This window comes from Brassica oleracea, chromosome C1 (genome assembly GCF_000695525.1).
Source record: "Brassica oleracea var. oleracea cultivar TO1000 chromosome C1, BOL, whole genome shotgun sequence".
NCBI classification, from domain to species: domain Eukaryota; kingdom Viridiplantae; phylum Streptophyta; class Magnoliopsida; order Brassicales; family Brassicaceae; genus Brassica; species Brassica oleracea.
In genome coordinates this window covers 8,733,741-8,749,682 of record NC_027748.1, presented here as the reverse complement: position 1 = coordinate 8,749,682, position 15,942 = coordinate 8,733,741, and the positions used below count along the sequence as shown (strand labels likewise).

The 15,942-nt window shown below is 39.2% G+C and overlaps 2 protein-coding genes and 1 long non-coding RNA gene across 3 annotated transcripts in view; 1 reads left to right on the top strand and 2 right to left on the bottom strand.

Moving 5' to 3' along the window:
• Positions 1-3,951: 3,951 nt before the first annotated feature.
• On the bottom strand, positions 3,952-5,165 carry LOC106313975. Its single transcript, XR_001264545.1, has 2 exons — positions 4,954-5,165; positions 3,952-4,682 (listed from the first exon to the last, which is right to left on the bottom strand). It is a non-coding gene; the product is annotated as an uncharacterized LOC106313975 (long non-coding RNA).
• Positions 5,166-6,626: 1,461 nt separating this feature from the next.
• Positions 6,627-8,697, bottom strand: LOC106294333. Its single transcript, XM_013729890.1, has 4 exons — positions 7,761-8,697; positions 7,549-7,683; positions 7,324-7,473; positions 6,627-7,239 (listed from the first exon to the last, which is right to left on the bottom strand). Exons 1-4 carry the CDS (start codon positions 8,508-8,510, stop codon positions 6,931-6,933), a joined length of 1,344 nt encoding a protein of 447 aa, XP_013585344.1. The 5' UTR covers positions 8,511-8,697; the 3' UTR covers positions 6,627-6,930.
• Positions 8,698-9,002: 305 nt separating this feature from the next.
• Positions 9,003-15,942, top strand: part of LOC106330694 (cysteine-rich receptor-like protein kinase 27) — a 14,236-nt gene continuing 7,296 nt past the window's right edge. The window contains 10 exon segments of the mRNA XM_013769127.1: positions 9,003-9,018; positions 9,779-9,994; positions 9,997-10,338; positions 10,341-10,376; positions 10,379-10,459; positions 10,531-10,650; positions 10,745-10,867; positions 10,932-11,020; positions 11,023-11,141; positions 11,234-11,476. Coding sequence (XP_013624581.1) covers positions 9,003-9,018; positions 9,779-9,994; positions 9,997-10,338; positions 10,341-10,376; positions 10,379-10,459; positions 10,531-10,650; positions 10,745-10,867; positions 10,932-11,020; positions 11,023-11,141; positions 11,234-11,476 — 1,385 coding nt within the window.

The following is a 15,942-nucleotide window of genomic DNA, read 5'->3' as shown; positions in this document are numbered from 1 at the left end:
GTTTTTAGTTCGAAATCTGATGTTTTTAAGTAGATCTAGTAACTTTACCGCATAAAACAAAGGAAAAATGGTGAAAAACGATAAAAAAAGCTTGAAAACGCCATGGAAGTGTTGCAGAAACTCGACCTACAGATTGAAGAAGAAGAGGGTAAAATCGTAATTTTAACATTTATTAAAGAAAAACGAAAAAAATAGAGCAAAATCCCACAACCTGCTCTTCGAACTCGGGTTCCTTGACCAAAGATAGACAACCCGACCCACTATGCCACGCTCTACTTCCATTGTTATTCAACATATTTAATATATATATGTATCTATGGCTAAAATATCAGAAAATAAATCCCCGAGTACTCCCGGATTTATTTCCGATTTTTGGATAACTCGCTAGGCCCGGGTTCGCCGCACGCGTAGCGCCTAGCGAGTTTCCGAACAAGGCATAGAGTCATAGAGATCAATTTAGAGCCTCTTAGTGTTGCAGAAAAAAAAACAAGAAAAATGAAACTGATGATATTGTTTTGTAATTTAGGATCAGAAACAATATCGTTAACATGGCAGCTTGAAACCCATGTCCTTGCCTCTCACATAATCAGTCCATACATCAAGAGCTCCAAAGCTAGTCATTAAGATTGTGCTCAGAGACATCCGGTTCCCACAGAAAACACTATAATTGAAGCTCTTCAAAACTGAGCTACTGCCTTTTGAACTAAAACAAGACCGATAAGAGAAGCAAAGAAAAAAATCAAGGAGAACAAGTAAGCTGCTTCTGTGTTTTGCATTCCAAGTAGCAGGGGAACAAGAAAGATACCATCAGTTTTCAAACATAAGAAGGAGACAAGAAAGATACCATCAGTTTTCAAACAGAACCATCAGTAAACTTTTGTCCAAAAAAGAAAGAACCATCAGTAAACATACCAAAGAAACATAGTTTATAGGCAAAAGAAGCATAGAACAGAGTTTATAGGATCACATAGCTACGATCGGGCCAGCAATGCCATCTTTAATGACCCTACCCTTCTTCTTCTTCTTCTTCTCAGGGTCCAGGATTTTCTTGGGTAAGCGTGTAAGACTCAGATCTGTCTCCGGGGTGAAAGTAAAACAGTAGAGGTTTATACCTTTCAGCTCAAAATCGTATAACTGTTGTTCTCCTCCCCCATCGAGCTGAATTGTTTTGTCCATCCTCATTCTTGTGATCACGATCCTTTCTTCTTCTTTCAAGCCTAGTTCTTGGAGGTCGTGGTAAAGCTCGTCTTTATGACACCATATCGTTGGTGGTTGTTTTTCAGTAGGCTCAGACTCATCGTCTTCTTCTTCGTACCTTGCTCGTGGGGAAAAGAACACGTAGCCTGTGGCGTGAGTAGTAGGAGTCTTGAACACGTCAGGTTTGTTGGAGGGTACAATTGTGAATATGCTGTTATCTGTCAGAACCAGTATTCCCACAGCACATTCAAACATCAATTTGTTCACCAGAGCCTTTCCACATTAGTTTTCTATCTCATCAACCGAACAGAACCCACCAACCACTTCACACGCTGCTACCGACGAGCCAGAGAACTTATGAGCAAAGGCTCAGTGTTCCCCACAGCAATATATGCTCTGGGGACTCCTGGGATATAACACCCATGTAATGTGCATATCTCAGTGAAACTCCTCCCGATAAGAGGAGTGATTGTCTGCAAAACACAGCCAGCAAGAAGATCTTACAATTTAAAGGGACTAGCTAACGAGAGAGATACGTTGAACAAAGGAAGTACCAATAGCTGATTAACAAACCCTAACAGTCCCATTTGGGCCTAAAAATACATTAAAGGGCATTATTAACCTAATCATAATCCTAATCATCTGTAATCTACGAGCTCAAGCCCAAAACCACTGAATATTAACAAAGTGATTAAGTGAAACCTAATCCTGTTAATCATCCCTTCCGAAAACTCAGGATAAAACGCATCTTGTATAGGAAAAAGTCTCTCTCGTGCGACTCTATCGACGAAAGGTCACAACCAGCGTTTTATAACCGTCTTTCACATTCCGGCGGCTTAGGCCGTCGGATTCCTCATTCCCTTTGATTCTTATTTTCCACAAGCGTTTCAGTCATGTCCATGATGTGGTTTTTGGTATTAATATCGGGGTTTGGTTTGATGCCTAAACGACGTCTTCATCCGTTCAGACCACTCTACTCTTGGCTTCTCCTCTGGTCCTTCTTTGTGTTACAGAAAAGAAGAACAGAGCATCTGAATAGGATAAACGGGTTTGGTTCCTCCTGTGGTGAGTGTTGTTCTCCGATGATTAACCGTGGAACAGTTATGGTTAGTCTAGTCAGGATATTTCTGGTGCACTTGTTGCACGGTTTCATTCTTCCTCCGGGCAATTCTACCGGCGGTCGTTTATTGATTATAGAGAACCGGAGATCCTTATCGTTTATGCCATACGGTGATGTTCGGTCTCTTTCTATTAGTTATGTTGTGTTAGCATGGATTATCCATGTGATCCGCAACAAACTCGTCATCTCCGTGAAGAATCCGTTGATTTTTCATGATGTTCAAAGTACAAAACTTCGGTTCATGAAAGGGATTGAGTATACATTCTTAAGATATTTGTGGTACATTGAATGGCGAATTTGGGATCCAGGCATAACTAATTCAAAGAGGAGAGTTGGCTCAAGGCGTGAGATTTATTATCAACAAAGTCATGGTGGGGTTTCTACAAAGTCAACAATATTATCAAGAACACAGATACGGACTAATGGGTACCGTGTCGACGTTTCAAAGCAAGTCCGAGATATAATGGATTTTTTCTCTACGATATGGGAAAAGAATAAAATGCCAAAATGGCATACCTATCGTATCAGAGACGAATTATGGAGAAGGAAAATAACAAATCATATATTCTGTTAGCGTGTAATGCTTACTGCAAAAGAAAGCAACGTCAATCTTCACTTCGGCAAATACTTTGTCTCCAGCATATGTCGCATATATCTGCTTATGTAATAAATTGTATCTTATTTTTTTTTTGTATACGATTTTGTAACTCTACTTGTACTTTGGAATATCAATAAAATTTGTTTAGCCGGAAAAATAAAACGCACCTCGTCTCCCGTAAGAGAAGGATTTGTAGATGCAAGAGCCACGTCCGTTTCAAGCCCTCCCTCTTCATCGAATCAGGCTCCCGAAAATTTCTTCCCGATCGCTGCTTCAAACGGCTGATTCATCTTCAATCCTAATCGAAAATCAAATTTAACAGATCTGAAGCTTGATAGGCTTGATAGTCACGAAATCAATCAATAGTTTCTAAGATGAGAAAAGCGATCAGATCGTTTGGCGAACCTTTTAGGAGTCGTTACGGAGTACTCAGATCCAGAAGCACGAATCAATCGCGATCGCTTTTGTGTGAGAGATGATAGACGAGAGACGAGGGGATCAAAGCGTTTGAGAGAGGTTCGTAGTCTATTCTGAAAATACTGATATGCCCCTGCGTTTTGCGTTTTAGAGAGGTTCGTAGTTTATTTTGTGATTGATTAGTTTTCAATAAATGTTAAATACTTAAATGGGCAATTCTCTCAATTAGCATTTTTTAAGTTTTTATCACAAAAATAACACTAAAAAAAATAAAATGACCAAAATGGACCTTTTTTATTTTGAAATTTTTAATATTTAATATTTATTTTTAAAAATTTGAAACTCTATCCCAAAATCCCACTCGTTAACTCTAAACTTTAAGTCTAGATTAGTTAACCTTTGGTATAAGTGCATATTTACCCTTTAATAAAACTTATTTTGGTCTTTTTTTTTTTTGAAATCTAATTTTGTAAAAAATAAATGGCTATCTAAAGGAATTTCTATACTTCTTAAATCATCTGTAATTCGTTAAACTCAATGAATTTTTCTTGAAGGTTAGGCAATTGATTGTTATTGATCTTTCTAAATAAAGGCAAGCTAGATGATTCTCACTCACAACTACTTTAATTTTTCATGAGGTAGTAATAATATGTTAAGGCTATACAAAAGTTTGAATCAGACAAAGCCTAAACAGTTAATAACACTGTATAAATTACATTATAAAAAATCAATAACCGAGTGAGAACCGGGACTGTTAAATGTAAAACTGCGGAGGCTTTGGAGGAAACAATTGAACCAACTTTACTGATTTCTATTTACTCTTGTCTGTGTCATCTCGACAAATAATTTGACATTTTTCATGCATCATCAAAATCCAACTGATTTATTCTTTGGAGCCTGTTCGATGCAATGAAGCTGGATCCATTTCTTGGCAGCTATAGTAAGTTAAGAAGCACCTTGTAGCACATAGTTCACGATTTGATAGAGGAATAACAACACTTCTCATTCTTTTGTGTGTCCACTTGGTAGCACTGGCACATGACACGATTTTCAATTATGGCACGCAAGGAGCTCCTACGTATAGACACTATCAACTCATCATCTCCATTGAGCTTTGAAAAAAAAAGCAATAGATTCAGACGCAGTGAGATTCTGGTATGTGGAAGATCAACCAAAAGAGGCAGCTTCAATAAGAAAGAACATGCGTGGAGGCATTCACCTTTGCCGTGACCTTGTGAAAACAAAAACACAAACCACGGCTGAAACTTTGTTAAACATCTATCCAAACTTGGTACGAAGCCCTTGTTGGGATAAACTTGAAAAAAACTTGAGAGAGAAGCAATCCTGATCCTAAAGAGATAATGATGAAGTGAAGAGATAATGATGAGTTTAAGATATATTCACTTATGAGAATAAGTATAGGATTAGGATTGTAAACATCTATATATAAAGATGTCCAGAGAAAGATGAGATTTGAGAGAGATTTGTGACTGTGAGAAACTTAAATTTTTGAGCTAGTTTTCTTAAGCAATAATCTTAAGCAATAAAGTGAGAGTTCTTGTGATTTCATTCTTAAAGCTTTGTGACAATAGCCCTGAGATAGAGATCGTTCTGAACATACGGCCAAGCTTTCTCGTCGATCAGTGACTTCACATTCACGATCTCCTTCGCAGATTCTTTAGCTCTAGCCACAGCGCGCTTGGTTTGAGTTATCTGTCCCAGTTGCTCACAGACAAAACACACATTGATATCTACTCTCTATGTCCTATGATGTCTCTGAATAGTACTTAATCAGTTTAGTTAACTTACGAAGACCACCGGAGGGAGGTGGAGGAGGGCTCGGAACAGCATCGGCAAGGACAGCCTGAACAAACGAGCCACCGGCTAAACCAGCAGCCACGAGCCCGATCACAGACCTTCGAGTAGTCTCTGGCGCCGCCTCGCTCTGCTGAGCTCTGACGACAAGTCCTGATCTTTGAGGCACCGTCACTCTTCCGGTTACGTTGAGACGGCTAGAGCCGTTGATCTTCACGCTTCCTTCGACAACGGCAGGAGATGTGACACGTAAGCCAACACCCATCGAAGCCATTTTTATTTATTTTGTTTCTTAGAGACGAAAGTTGATGTGATGATTATTGGTTGTGAATATATATGGTTGGTTGGTTTCGTTTTCGGACAAAGAACACCTTAGAGCATGTTTATTGTGCAGATCTGTTATGTTATCTCTTAGCATAATATAGAATAAGAGAAATCTTTTAAAACATCATTATTGGAGTTTCTAAAAGGTTTTTCTTTCAAAAAAATAATGTGTGGCCCTACCAAACCATAAAAATCAGTCTCCAAAGTCATGAAATAAAGATCCTTTGTGGTGGATTTTTTGCACTGTTCGCGGGCCCCACCGACACGTAGCGGTCCGCGATTGGTACGTTTTTTATTTTTTTTATTTTTAGGGATAACTTTTTAAACTTAACTTATATTAAAAATAAATTTTATTAAATATTATAGATTTTACTATTTTCTTACTAATATTTAATATAGATTTGATATATATTAAATCAATTTCTATAAAATTGTATAATTATCAAAAATTTAGCCTAAACAATATTTATAAAATTTGTAGATATATAAGAAACTAATGATCTTACGATTAGATTTTAAATTTTAAAAAAATTGTAGAAATTTTTGAAAGCTTTAGTAACACAAATTGTATAATTATACAAAAATAATAATATTTCAAAATTTAAAATTTAAAATGTTAAATATGAATATATATATATATATTTTATAGATAAAGTATGAGTTATTACCATATTTTAAAAAAAATTACCAAAAAGAAATATCAATATTAAATGTAATATATGAATTATTATCATATTTTAATAAGTTTGCCAAAATATAAATTAACATTAAATGAAATTATCCATGTCATATTTTTCCGGAAACCATGTCATCAATTTCATTAGTCATGTCATATTTGTTTTGTGAAATTGATTGTAAAAAGAACATGTGTAAAATCATTTCGCAAATATAGTCTAGGAGAAGCTAAGAGACCGTATCTTATATTACGCTAATAGACTCAATGGAATAGATCCGCAATAAACATGTTCTATCACCCACGTGTCATCATAGTCACCTTGTGTCTGGCCACGTTGGATTGAGATTAAAACAACATGGGCTATATGGATGGGCCCACTATTTTAGTTCATCGGCCCAAATAAACCTGATTAAAAGAATTCTCTGTTTTATTGGAACTTCACAAAACTGGTTTACTAGCAGCGAGTTTTTTTTTTGTTTAGAAAAGTTATCATTCGTGTTCATTTGCATACACAACACTATAACTTAATACAAAGACTACAAAACACCAGCAGTCACTAAACTGTGACAAATAAACTGTTGTTTCCAGTCAAGGTCTTCTTACTATAGGTACATCCCAAAATTATTAAATTTTACAAAAGAACATATAAACATTACATTGCCACCTTGCTCCAAATCTCCCTCTTACATAGAGATCAATTTAGAGCCTCTTAATGTTACAGAAAAAAACAAGGAAAAGAAACCGATGATATTGTTTTGTGATTTAGGATCAGAAACAATATCTTTAACATGGCAGCTTGAACCCCATGTCCTTGCCTGCCACATAATCAGTCCATACATCAAGAGTTCCAAAGCTAGTCATAAGGACTGTGCTCAGAGACATCACTGTCCCTACAGAGAACACAATGATGGAAGCTCTTCCAAACTGAGCTACTGCCTTTTGAACCAAAACAAGACCGAGAAGCGAAGCAAAGAAGCAAATCAAGGAGAACAAGTAAGCTGCTTCAGTGTTTTGCATTCCAAGTAGCAGGTATTGAACTGCTGACATTGTTGCTGAGAAGAATACCATGAATGATGTTGTTGCTGCTGTTATCTGCACCATTTCATATGTTCAATTAAAACACTTGCAGAAAAACAGAAAATTTGGTGAAACCATTTCTTTTTATTATAAATATACCTGTGGTGGTATCCCAGCTTGAAGAAGAAGAGGGCTTATAAGCATTCCACCACCAATACCGAATATACCACCCAATAAACCGGCTAAAAATGACATTACCGGGAACATAAACCGTGTGGACTGGTCTAGTCTTGTACCTTCTTGATCTTTCTGCTCATGTAAGAGAACAATGTTTACTATTTGTCTGAATTATTCATCTCGTTTGTAGCTTGTTGTTGCGTTTACCTGATTGTTAGAGGATCTTTCTTGTAGACTTTCGGTTCTCGAAAGAGCAAGCTTTGTGAACACCAAAGCAAGAGGTATCTGAAGTGAAAGCAGAATCCAATACTCAACACCACAAGGCTTTATCGTTATGATTCCCTGCACATAACATCATACATAATCTGTCACTCCTTCTATAGCCAAACTGATAAAGTATCTATCAATCTATAAAGTACCTTTCCATCTTTGTTACCACGAAGAAGATAAATGACAAAGAAAGACGCCCAAACAACGATCAAGACACCAAGTTTCGTCCATGGAGTCTTGTTTCTCTTCTCTTTAGGTTCAAGGAGAGGTGCTTTAAGACTCTTAGTATCATCCTCCTCTGTTTCGCCTTGTCCTTTCTCTGGCCTCTCATGCCCTTTCCCTCTCGCAGTATCAGACTCGATTTTCCAATACTTGACTCCGTTTCTACAAGTCTTCAAGCTAGACCAAGCGAGGAACACCGCGAAAAGAACAGTGATGAGCCACTCAGGCAAAACTCTGTTGCAGATAACACCAATACTCACACCAAGAAGCATACAAGGCTCAAGAAGCAAGGCTAAATCGTAGTCAAGCAATGCTTTACCACCGAAGAGATTGCTGATCACGTTGGCAATAGAACCACCGGTGACCATGAAAGCAGAGAAGCTTGAAGCTGTTTTCAAATCAAACCCTGCGACTATAGTCATGATTGGAATGAATAAACCTCCACCTCCGATCCCACCTGCGCTCGAGATCAAGGCAGACATGAAACATAAGACTCCAGCCACAATGATCGCTGAAGATAGCTTTAGTTCTTGAGCGCTTGATTCTTTCAAAGAAGTTCTCCATAGTTGGACTTTGTGGAGAAGCTTATGAGATATTGGTTGGTTCTCTTCTTGTTGATCAGCGTTGATCGATAAAACACAAAGGAGAAGAAGAAGTAAAACGAAAAAGGTCTTCATTCTCTTTGTCTTAAAGATTGAAACTCTTGTTTGCTTGTGATCTAATGAAGCATTGTTGTTGTCCTTTATATTGAAGGTTTCAAAAGAGTGGTGAGCACATTACATCTGCAAGTTGCTTTCGGATGAGTAGGCTGCAGCAAGTAATCTCATTGACTTAAGCACTAAACAATGATATTTAAGTTTAGATTCGTTCATTTACCTGCGATCTGTGGCAATATTCACACAAAGAACAGTTCTAAGTAGGAGAAGAAGAAACAGTTGTCGTCTGAAACTGTAGAATGTGTCAGGTTAGAAAATTAAGGAATGTTTTAATTTTAATTTAATGGTTTGAGATTTGACGTGGTGAATAATTGCGTAATGCGTTTCATCATTCAGACAATCTCTTTGCGTTTTATTTTGTTTTTAAGATATATATATATCTGTTTTAGCTTTCAAATTGTTTTTTAAGAAGGGGACAAGAAAGAAAGCGTCCTCTTGTGAACCTCATGGAACATGAATGAAAGACTTGGTAAGTCAAATAATAATTAACAAAAGTCAAATACTAATTCATTTTTGTATCTATCTATAAATTAATGTGGAGATCCGTTAGTCTATAGTTTAACTGATATTCATTAATGCTTCTATATAAAAAAAGAATGAGTCATAGAAAAAATAATTTATTAACAACTATATAGTGGCAAACGCGGATGCAGCCTGGTCGGAATCAACCAGAAACGCTGGGCTGGGGTGGATTGTGAAGCACCGAGAACAGAGTATCAGAGGACAGCGGGGAACCAGCTTCATTGCCTCGGTGCTCATAGCAGAGGGACTTGCGCTCAGAGATGTGGTAATTGCATGTCGTGACCAAGGCATGAAGAGGGTGAGGTTTGAATCGGACTCGATACAATTAATCCAGGCTATCAACAGTAAGGAACCGCCCCCAGAGATCTATGGCATAGTAGAAGATATCTTCTTAATAGCGAGGTCTTTTGATGTTTCTGTCTTTGTGTGGATTTCTCGTTTGAGGAATGATGTGGCAGATTTGCTAGATTTGCTAGCAAAGAATGCTGTGGCAGATTTGCTAGCAAAGAATGCTCTATCTTTGTATGAACAAGAGGTGGTTGTGGATGTTTTAAATCCCCCACTTAACTAGTCGGAAGTTAATGAAGGTAGTTTGTGACAAAAAAAAATTAACAACTATATAAATTATATATTAAAAATTTTACATAAAATTTTCAGTATAGTGAAACTAGAAAAATCAAACGTGGATTTTCATAAGACTTGGTAAGTCATACTTGATTACGAAGGACGCAACTTCACATCCAACACTTCGTATTCCATTAATCTCAACTGTTTGATATCTTCGCTACCTAATCTAACTCCAACCATCAACGGCTTCTACAACATCTCCATCGAAGGCGAAGTCAACGCCATAGCTTTATGCAGAGGAGATCTCAAACCAAATCAAGATTGCATCAATTGCATAACAAACACAGCTAAACAGCTCTAGAAAGCTGTCCAAACATCGTGGAATCCGACATATGGCTGGAAAAATGCATGTTTCGTTACACAAGTCGAACAATATTAGGTCAAATGGAGCCAGTTCCCTTTTATCACACATCAAGCAACGTTAGCGTGGCGGACAAGGAAAGTTTCAGCAAGGGTTTAGGTGAACTATTGGATTCATTAGGGTCAAAAATAGTGGATGCGTATGACACCTCAGCAGGAGTGAAAGGGATAGTTTACGCGTTGGCTCAGTGTATACCAGATTTGTCTAAATCAGATTGTAGAATTTGTCTTTCACAGATCTTTGCTGGAGTGCCTACTTGTTGTGATGGCCAGTCAGGTGGATCAATCTAAGTTGCTATTTTAGGTTTGAAAATTATCCGATCTCTCTGTTGTTTCAGAAGAGAAACAACCTCTTTCTCCTCCTAAGAATGACACCAAAAGAAGTGATTAAGGTAACACAAGTTATAAGCTGATGTCATGAAAAGAATTAGATGTTTAGGTTTACCTTTTGATTCTATGCTGTTACTTGCAGTAAACGGTTCTAAAACTCTGGTATTTGCCGTGATTCCCATTGTGACAATTGTCTTAGTTGTTATCTCTCTCTTTATCTACTTAATGAGGAGGAAGAAAAATCTAAAGGAAGAAGCTGAAAGTAAGTTTGTGAAGCCTAACTGGTTATTCTAAAACCCTATTCTAGATCTCCTTCTTACTAGTTACTTGTTCCGCAAGCGAATTTCAATCTGCAGATGAGATTGAGAGTACATACTCATTGCATTTTGATTTTGACACCATAAGGCATAAGAGTAGCAACAGATGAGAGTTCTCTTTAACGAATAAGATCGGTGAAGGTGGTTTTGGGGCTGTCTACAAGGTTGATTCATCTGCTCTGTTTCTAATCTCCATATTAATACTAATTATGGAACTAAATCTATCAAGGTCGTCTTCAAGATGGTCAAGAGATAGCCGTGAAAAGGTTATCGATACATTCGGGACAAGGCAATGCCGAGTTTAAGACAGAAGTGCGCTCCTAATGACTAAGCTCCAACACAAGAATCTTGTAGAACTCTTTGGTTTCTCCATCAAAGAATCTGAAAGACTTCTTATCTATGAGTTTATCTCTAATACAAGTCTTGATCGGTTCTTGTTCGGTATTTATATATAGTCTCTCCTCAGTGGTTTTTCATTATTCCTAGACATTCTCTGTTTCAGATTCTTTACTCTGCTAATGAATGTAGATGCGATCCTATCAAGGCGAAGCAGTTAGAGTGGGAAACAAGGTACAATATCATCATAGGAATCTCCAGGGGGTTGCTTTACCTTCATGAAGGCACAGATTTTACGATAATTCACCGTGATCTCAAATCGTCAAATGTGCTTTTAGATGAACAAATGCATCCAAAAATCTCAGATTTTGGAATGGCAAGACAGTTTGATTTTGATAAGACTCAAGCAATAACATGAAGAGTTGTCGGAACTTAGTAAGTCTAGCTACTCAAAACCGAAATTCACCTAACAAAAGGAGACAAAGAAGAATCGATTTCTCACGTTTCTTGTTTCTATAGTGGATATATATAGAGTATTAAGACTGAATGAATGCTCTTATTAGAATACGGTAGAGTATATATACATGTGTACAAGTAGGGTAAATGTATTCTCTAGTATTTACAGAGAGATCCCTATACTATGTACTACTCCTTTATACACTCCCTCAAGAAGAAGGGCCTTGAGTGACACCAATCTTGGACCGAAGTTCTTGAAATCGCGAGCGCGGAAGCGGTTTTGTGAAGCCATCAGCCAGTTGGTCTTGTGTAGGAACATGAGTAACACGAAGAACTTTGTGCTGTATCTGGCCGCGAACGAAATGATAGTCAAGAGCTATGTGTTTCATCCGAGAGTGGAACACCAGATTAGCGCAGAGATAAGTCGCGCCGATGTTATCACAGTAGACCGTTGGCGTTTTCGGGACTGTGACACCCAGTTCAAAGAGGAGAGAACAGATCCATCGTAGCTCTGCCGCAGTATTGGCCACTGATCTATACTCAGCTTCTGTCGAGGAGCGATCAACTCCCTGTTGTTTCTTGGACGTCCAGGAGATAGGATGACTACCCATGTAGATGATATAGCCATTTGTAGACACGTAATCGTCTGAATCACCAGCCCAATCAGCATCGGAGAAGGCATGAAGACTGGGGTTAGCTTATTTGCGCAGGAATATCCCATGAGTAAGAGTTCCCGAGAGGTATCGCAGTACACGTTTAACAGCACTCTAGTGATCAGTGGTGGGCTGATGCATAAACTGCGAAAGACAATTCACCGCATAGGAGATATCTGGCCTTGTAAGAGCAAGGTATTGGAGACTTCTAACGACCCGACGATACTCACGCGGATCAGAAAGAGTCGTACCAGAGTGGAGAGTAAGCTTTGGCGAAGACGCTAATGGTGAGGCAACTGGTTTCGCATGGAGCATGTTTGTCTTGGTGAGGAGATCAATGACATACTTCTTCTGCATAAGGTGTAGACCTTGTGAAGTACGCCGAGCCTCAATACCCAGAAAGTAGCTGATATTGCCCATGTCCTTTATAGAAAAGCGATCAGCGAGCTCATCTATAACCCTCTGGACCATCTGAGGATTAGTTCTTGTTATCAAAATATCGTCTACATAGACCAAGACATATACAAAAGCAGTAGCTTTCCGAAAGATGAAAAGAGACGTGTTCGCCAAGGAGTTCTGAAAACCAGTGGCGAGAAGGAAGCTGTGCAACTCAGAGTACCATGCACGGAGAGCTTGTTTGAGACCATAAATCGCTTTCTTGAGGCGACAAACATGATTCGGCTTTGCTGGATCAGAGAACCCAGGAGGTTGACACATGAAAACTTGTTCTTTTATACGTCCTTGAAGGAATGCTGTGTTGACGTCTATCTGTCTGATCGGCCAGTTGTTATTGACAGCAAGACCAAGGACAATACGAATGGTGGTTGATTTAATCACAGGGCTGAAAGTGTCCGTGTAATCAACGCCAGGCTGCTGGTGATAACCTTTGGCGACAATCCTTGCTTTGTAGCGATCAATCTCACCATTTGGATGGTATTTGATAGTAAACACCCAGCGACAACCAACAATATTCATGAATTTTTGTATCTCCACCAGATCCCACGTATGATTATCAGTTGTAGAGTTGAACTCAGAACTCATAGCTGCACGCCATTTAGGGTGCTTCATTGCTTGTTGCCAAGTAGATGGAATCCAATGAGGGTCTGTTTCAAGTGTTGCCGTGAGATTATACTTCGTGGTCTTCGTGTGAATATTGTTTTTGGATCGCGTTGTCATGCCATGCTGACTCTGCTGTCTAGTCGGTTGCTCAGTTGCAGGTTGAACAGGCTGATGTTGAGTATCTGTCAAGGCAGTGTCATCAGTCGGAGCAGGAGCCTCAGTTGTACCATTGTTCTGTTCTTGTTCTGTTTCTGCTTCTGCACTGGAACCTGTGTGCCCTAGTGAACCTGACGGTGAGGCCGTTGGTGATGTATCAGAATCAGGGGGCACTGTTGTCGCAGCCGCAGGAGTTGAATGTATGAGTTCCGGTGTGATTGGAATAGCTGTAGCAGGAGGCACAGAGGTCGGAGGTTTCGTAAGAGAGAGGTAAGGAAATTGAGTTTCATTAAACCTGACATGGCGAGAAGTATAAATTCTGCCTGATAAAGGTTCAAGACAAAGATAAGCACTTTGAGTTAATGAATAGCCAATAAAAACACAAGGAAGAGATCTGTTTTCAAGCTTGTTTGGAGCATATGGGCGAAGCCATGGGAAACAAAGGCATCCAAAGGTTCGAAGTTTTTGATAGTTGGGAGTGGTTTGAAAAAGCTTTTGATAAGGAGAAATAGCAGAGAGAACAGGAATAGGGAGGCGGTTAACGAGAAACACGGCCACTGCAAATGCATATGGCCAGTGAGAGAGAGGTATTTGAGCCGCAGTGAGCAAGGACAAACCAGTTTCAACGATATGTCTGCGCTTTCATTCAGACAGTCCATTGTGCTCAGGTGTATGAGGAGGGGTTGTGAGGTGTGAAATACCATGAGAAGAAAGAAAGGATTTGAGTGCAAGGTATTCACCCCCATTATCAGAATAGAGAGTTTGAATTTTGGTTTGAAAACGATTCTCAACAAGGGCTTTGAAGGCAATAAAGATTTCTTTGACTTGAGATTTGGCTTTGAGTGGATACACCCAGCAATAGCGCATATAGTGATCGACCAGTACCAAATAGTATTTGTAGTTCTCAGTAGAGAGTACTGGAGATTGCCATACGTCAGAGAAAATGTATTGCAAAGGTTTAGAAGAGACAATGGATCTTTGGTGAAAGGGAAGTTTATGAATTTTATTCAGCAAACAATCATTGCAAGGAATAACATAAGTGTTTGAGCAAGGTAATGAAAACTTTGAAACAACTGATTTGAGAGTAGATAAAGAAGGATGGCCAAGGCGTTTATGCCATTTATGGAGAGTGGTTTTGGTGTCTAGATAGATGAGATAGGAAGCGGGTTTGATAGAAGAAGACACCGGCCACTCATACAATTCATCCCTCGCTTGGCCTTGAAGCAACTGGACCCCCGTTTTGAGATCCATCACCTGAAAATGAGAGGGAAAGAAGGCAACTGACACGGGATTAGCATTACATAATCTGTATACTGAGAGCAGATTCTTATTGACATGTGGAACACATAGTATATCATTAAGAATCAAGTTTTTGGAAGAAGTAGGTAGAGAAGCTGAACCCATATGTGTAATAGGAAACCCCGAACCGTCTGCAATGGAGACTTCCTCACCACCGTTGTAAGGTTGATCTAAGGCCAGGTTATTGAGATCAGAAGTAAGGTGATGTGTAGCTCCGCTATCAAGGATCCATTGGTTTGGATTGTATTGTGAGACCGCTCCTAGGTTGGCACGGGGCTGCCAAGGCATTGGAAGTGGCGTCTGAGGAAGCATGTTGGATTGAGAGTAGCTCATGGTCTGAAGCTGAGTACAACGACGCGCACTGTGGCCAAAGACTCCACAGAGCTGACATTTCCCTTGATAGCCTCTCGACGTGTTTGGGTTTGAGGTGGGACTGAATTGTTGTTGCTTCCAGTTTTGATGCCCACGGTAGCCGCCACGTTTGGAGTGTTCATTTTGGCCACTGTAATTGTTGCTGCCAGAGTTGCCTCTGTGATTAGAGAGATTCGCCGTGACTGGAACCGGAGAGATCACAGGAGCAGCAGCTTGAAGTTTTGTTTCATGATTGATCAACTTCTCATGGAGCTCAGTGAGAGATGGAGCAACGTCACGACCCTCTATCTGATCGACAAGATTCTTGTAATCTTCAGGAAGTCCTGCAAGGATCTGCTCAATCTGATCTTCATGATCATATGGCTTTCCTAGGAGAGCAAGCTCGTCGAATCTGGTTGTAAGACCTTGCACTACAAGAAAGAAGGTTAACAGATTTCCAACAGAATTCTGATTTGGTCAGAACTTTCCGACAGCTACAAAGTCGACAGAAAACTGTCGGAAATTTCCGACCGTTTACTGACGACAATAATTTAAAATATTATCCGTCCGAAATCTGTCGGAAATCTGTCGGAAATTTCCGACCGAACACAGTCGTCGGACATCGGTCAGAAATTTCCAACGGATTTCTAACCAAAATTCGAACGTTTTTATAGCCGTTGGAAATCGGTCAGAAACGGTCAAAAGTCCGTCAGAAATTTGTCTTTAAATATCAGAACGCCGGTTCTGGTTCATTCACAAATTCAATTATAAAAAACAATTCTCTACCAATCAAAATGTCTTCCTCCAATCATAATGAATATTTTAGGTCTTGGATGGATCACAATCATCAAGATCCATCTACTGGACTTTTGACAGAAGAGTTTGCGGAAGGTCTTCAACAATTCATGTCATTTGCCTCAAACCAGC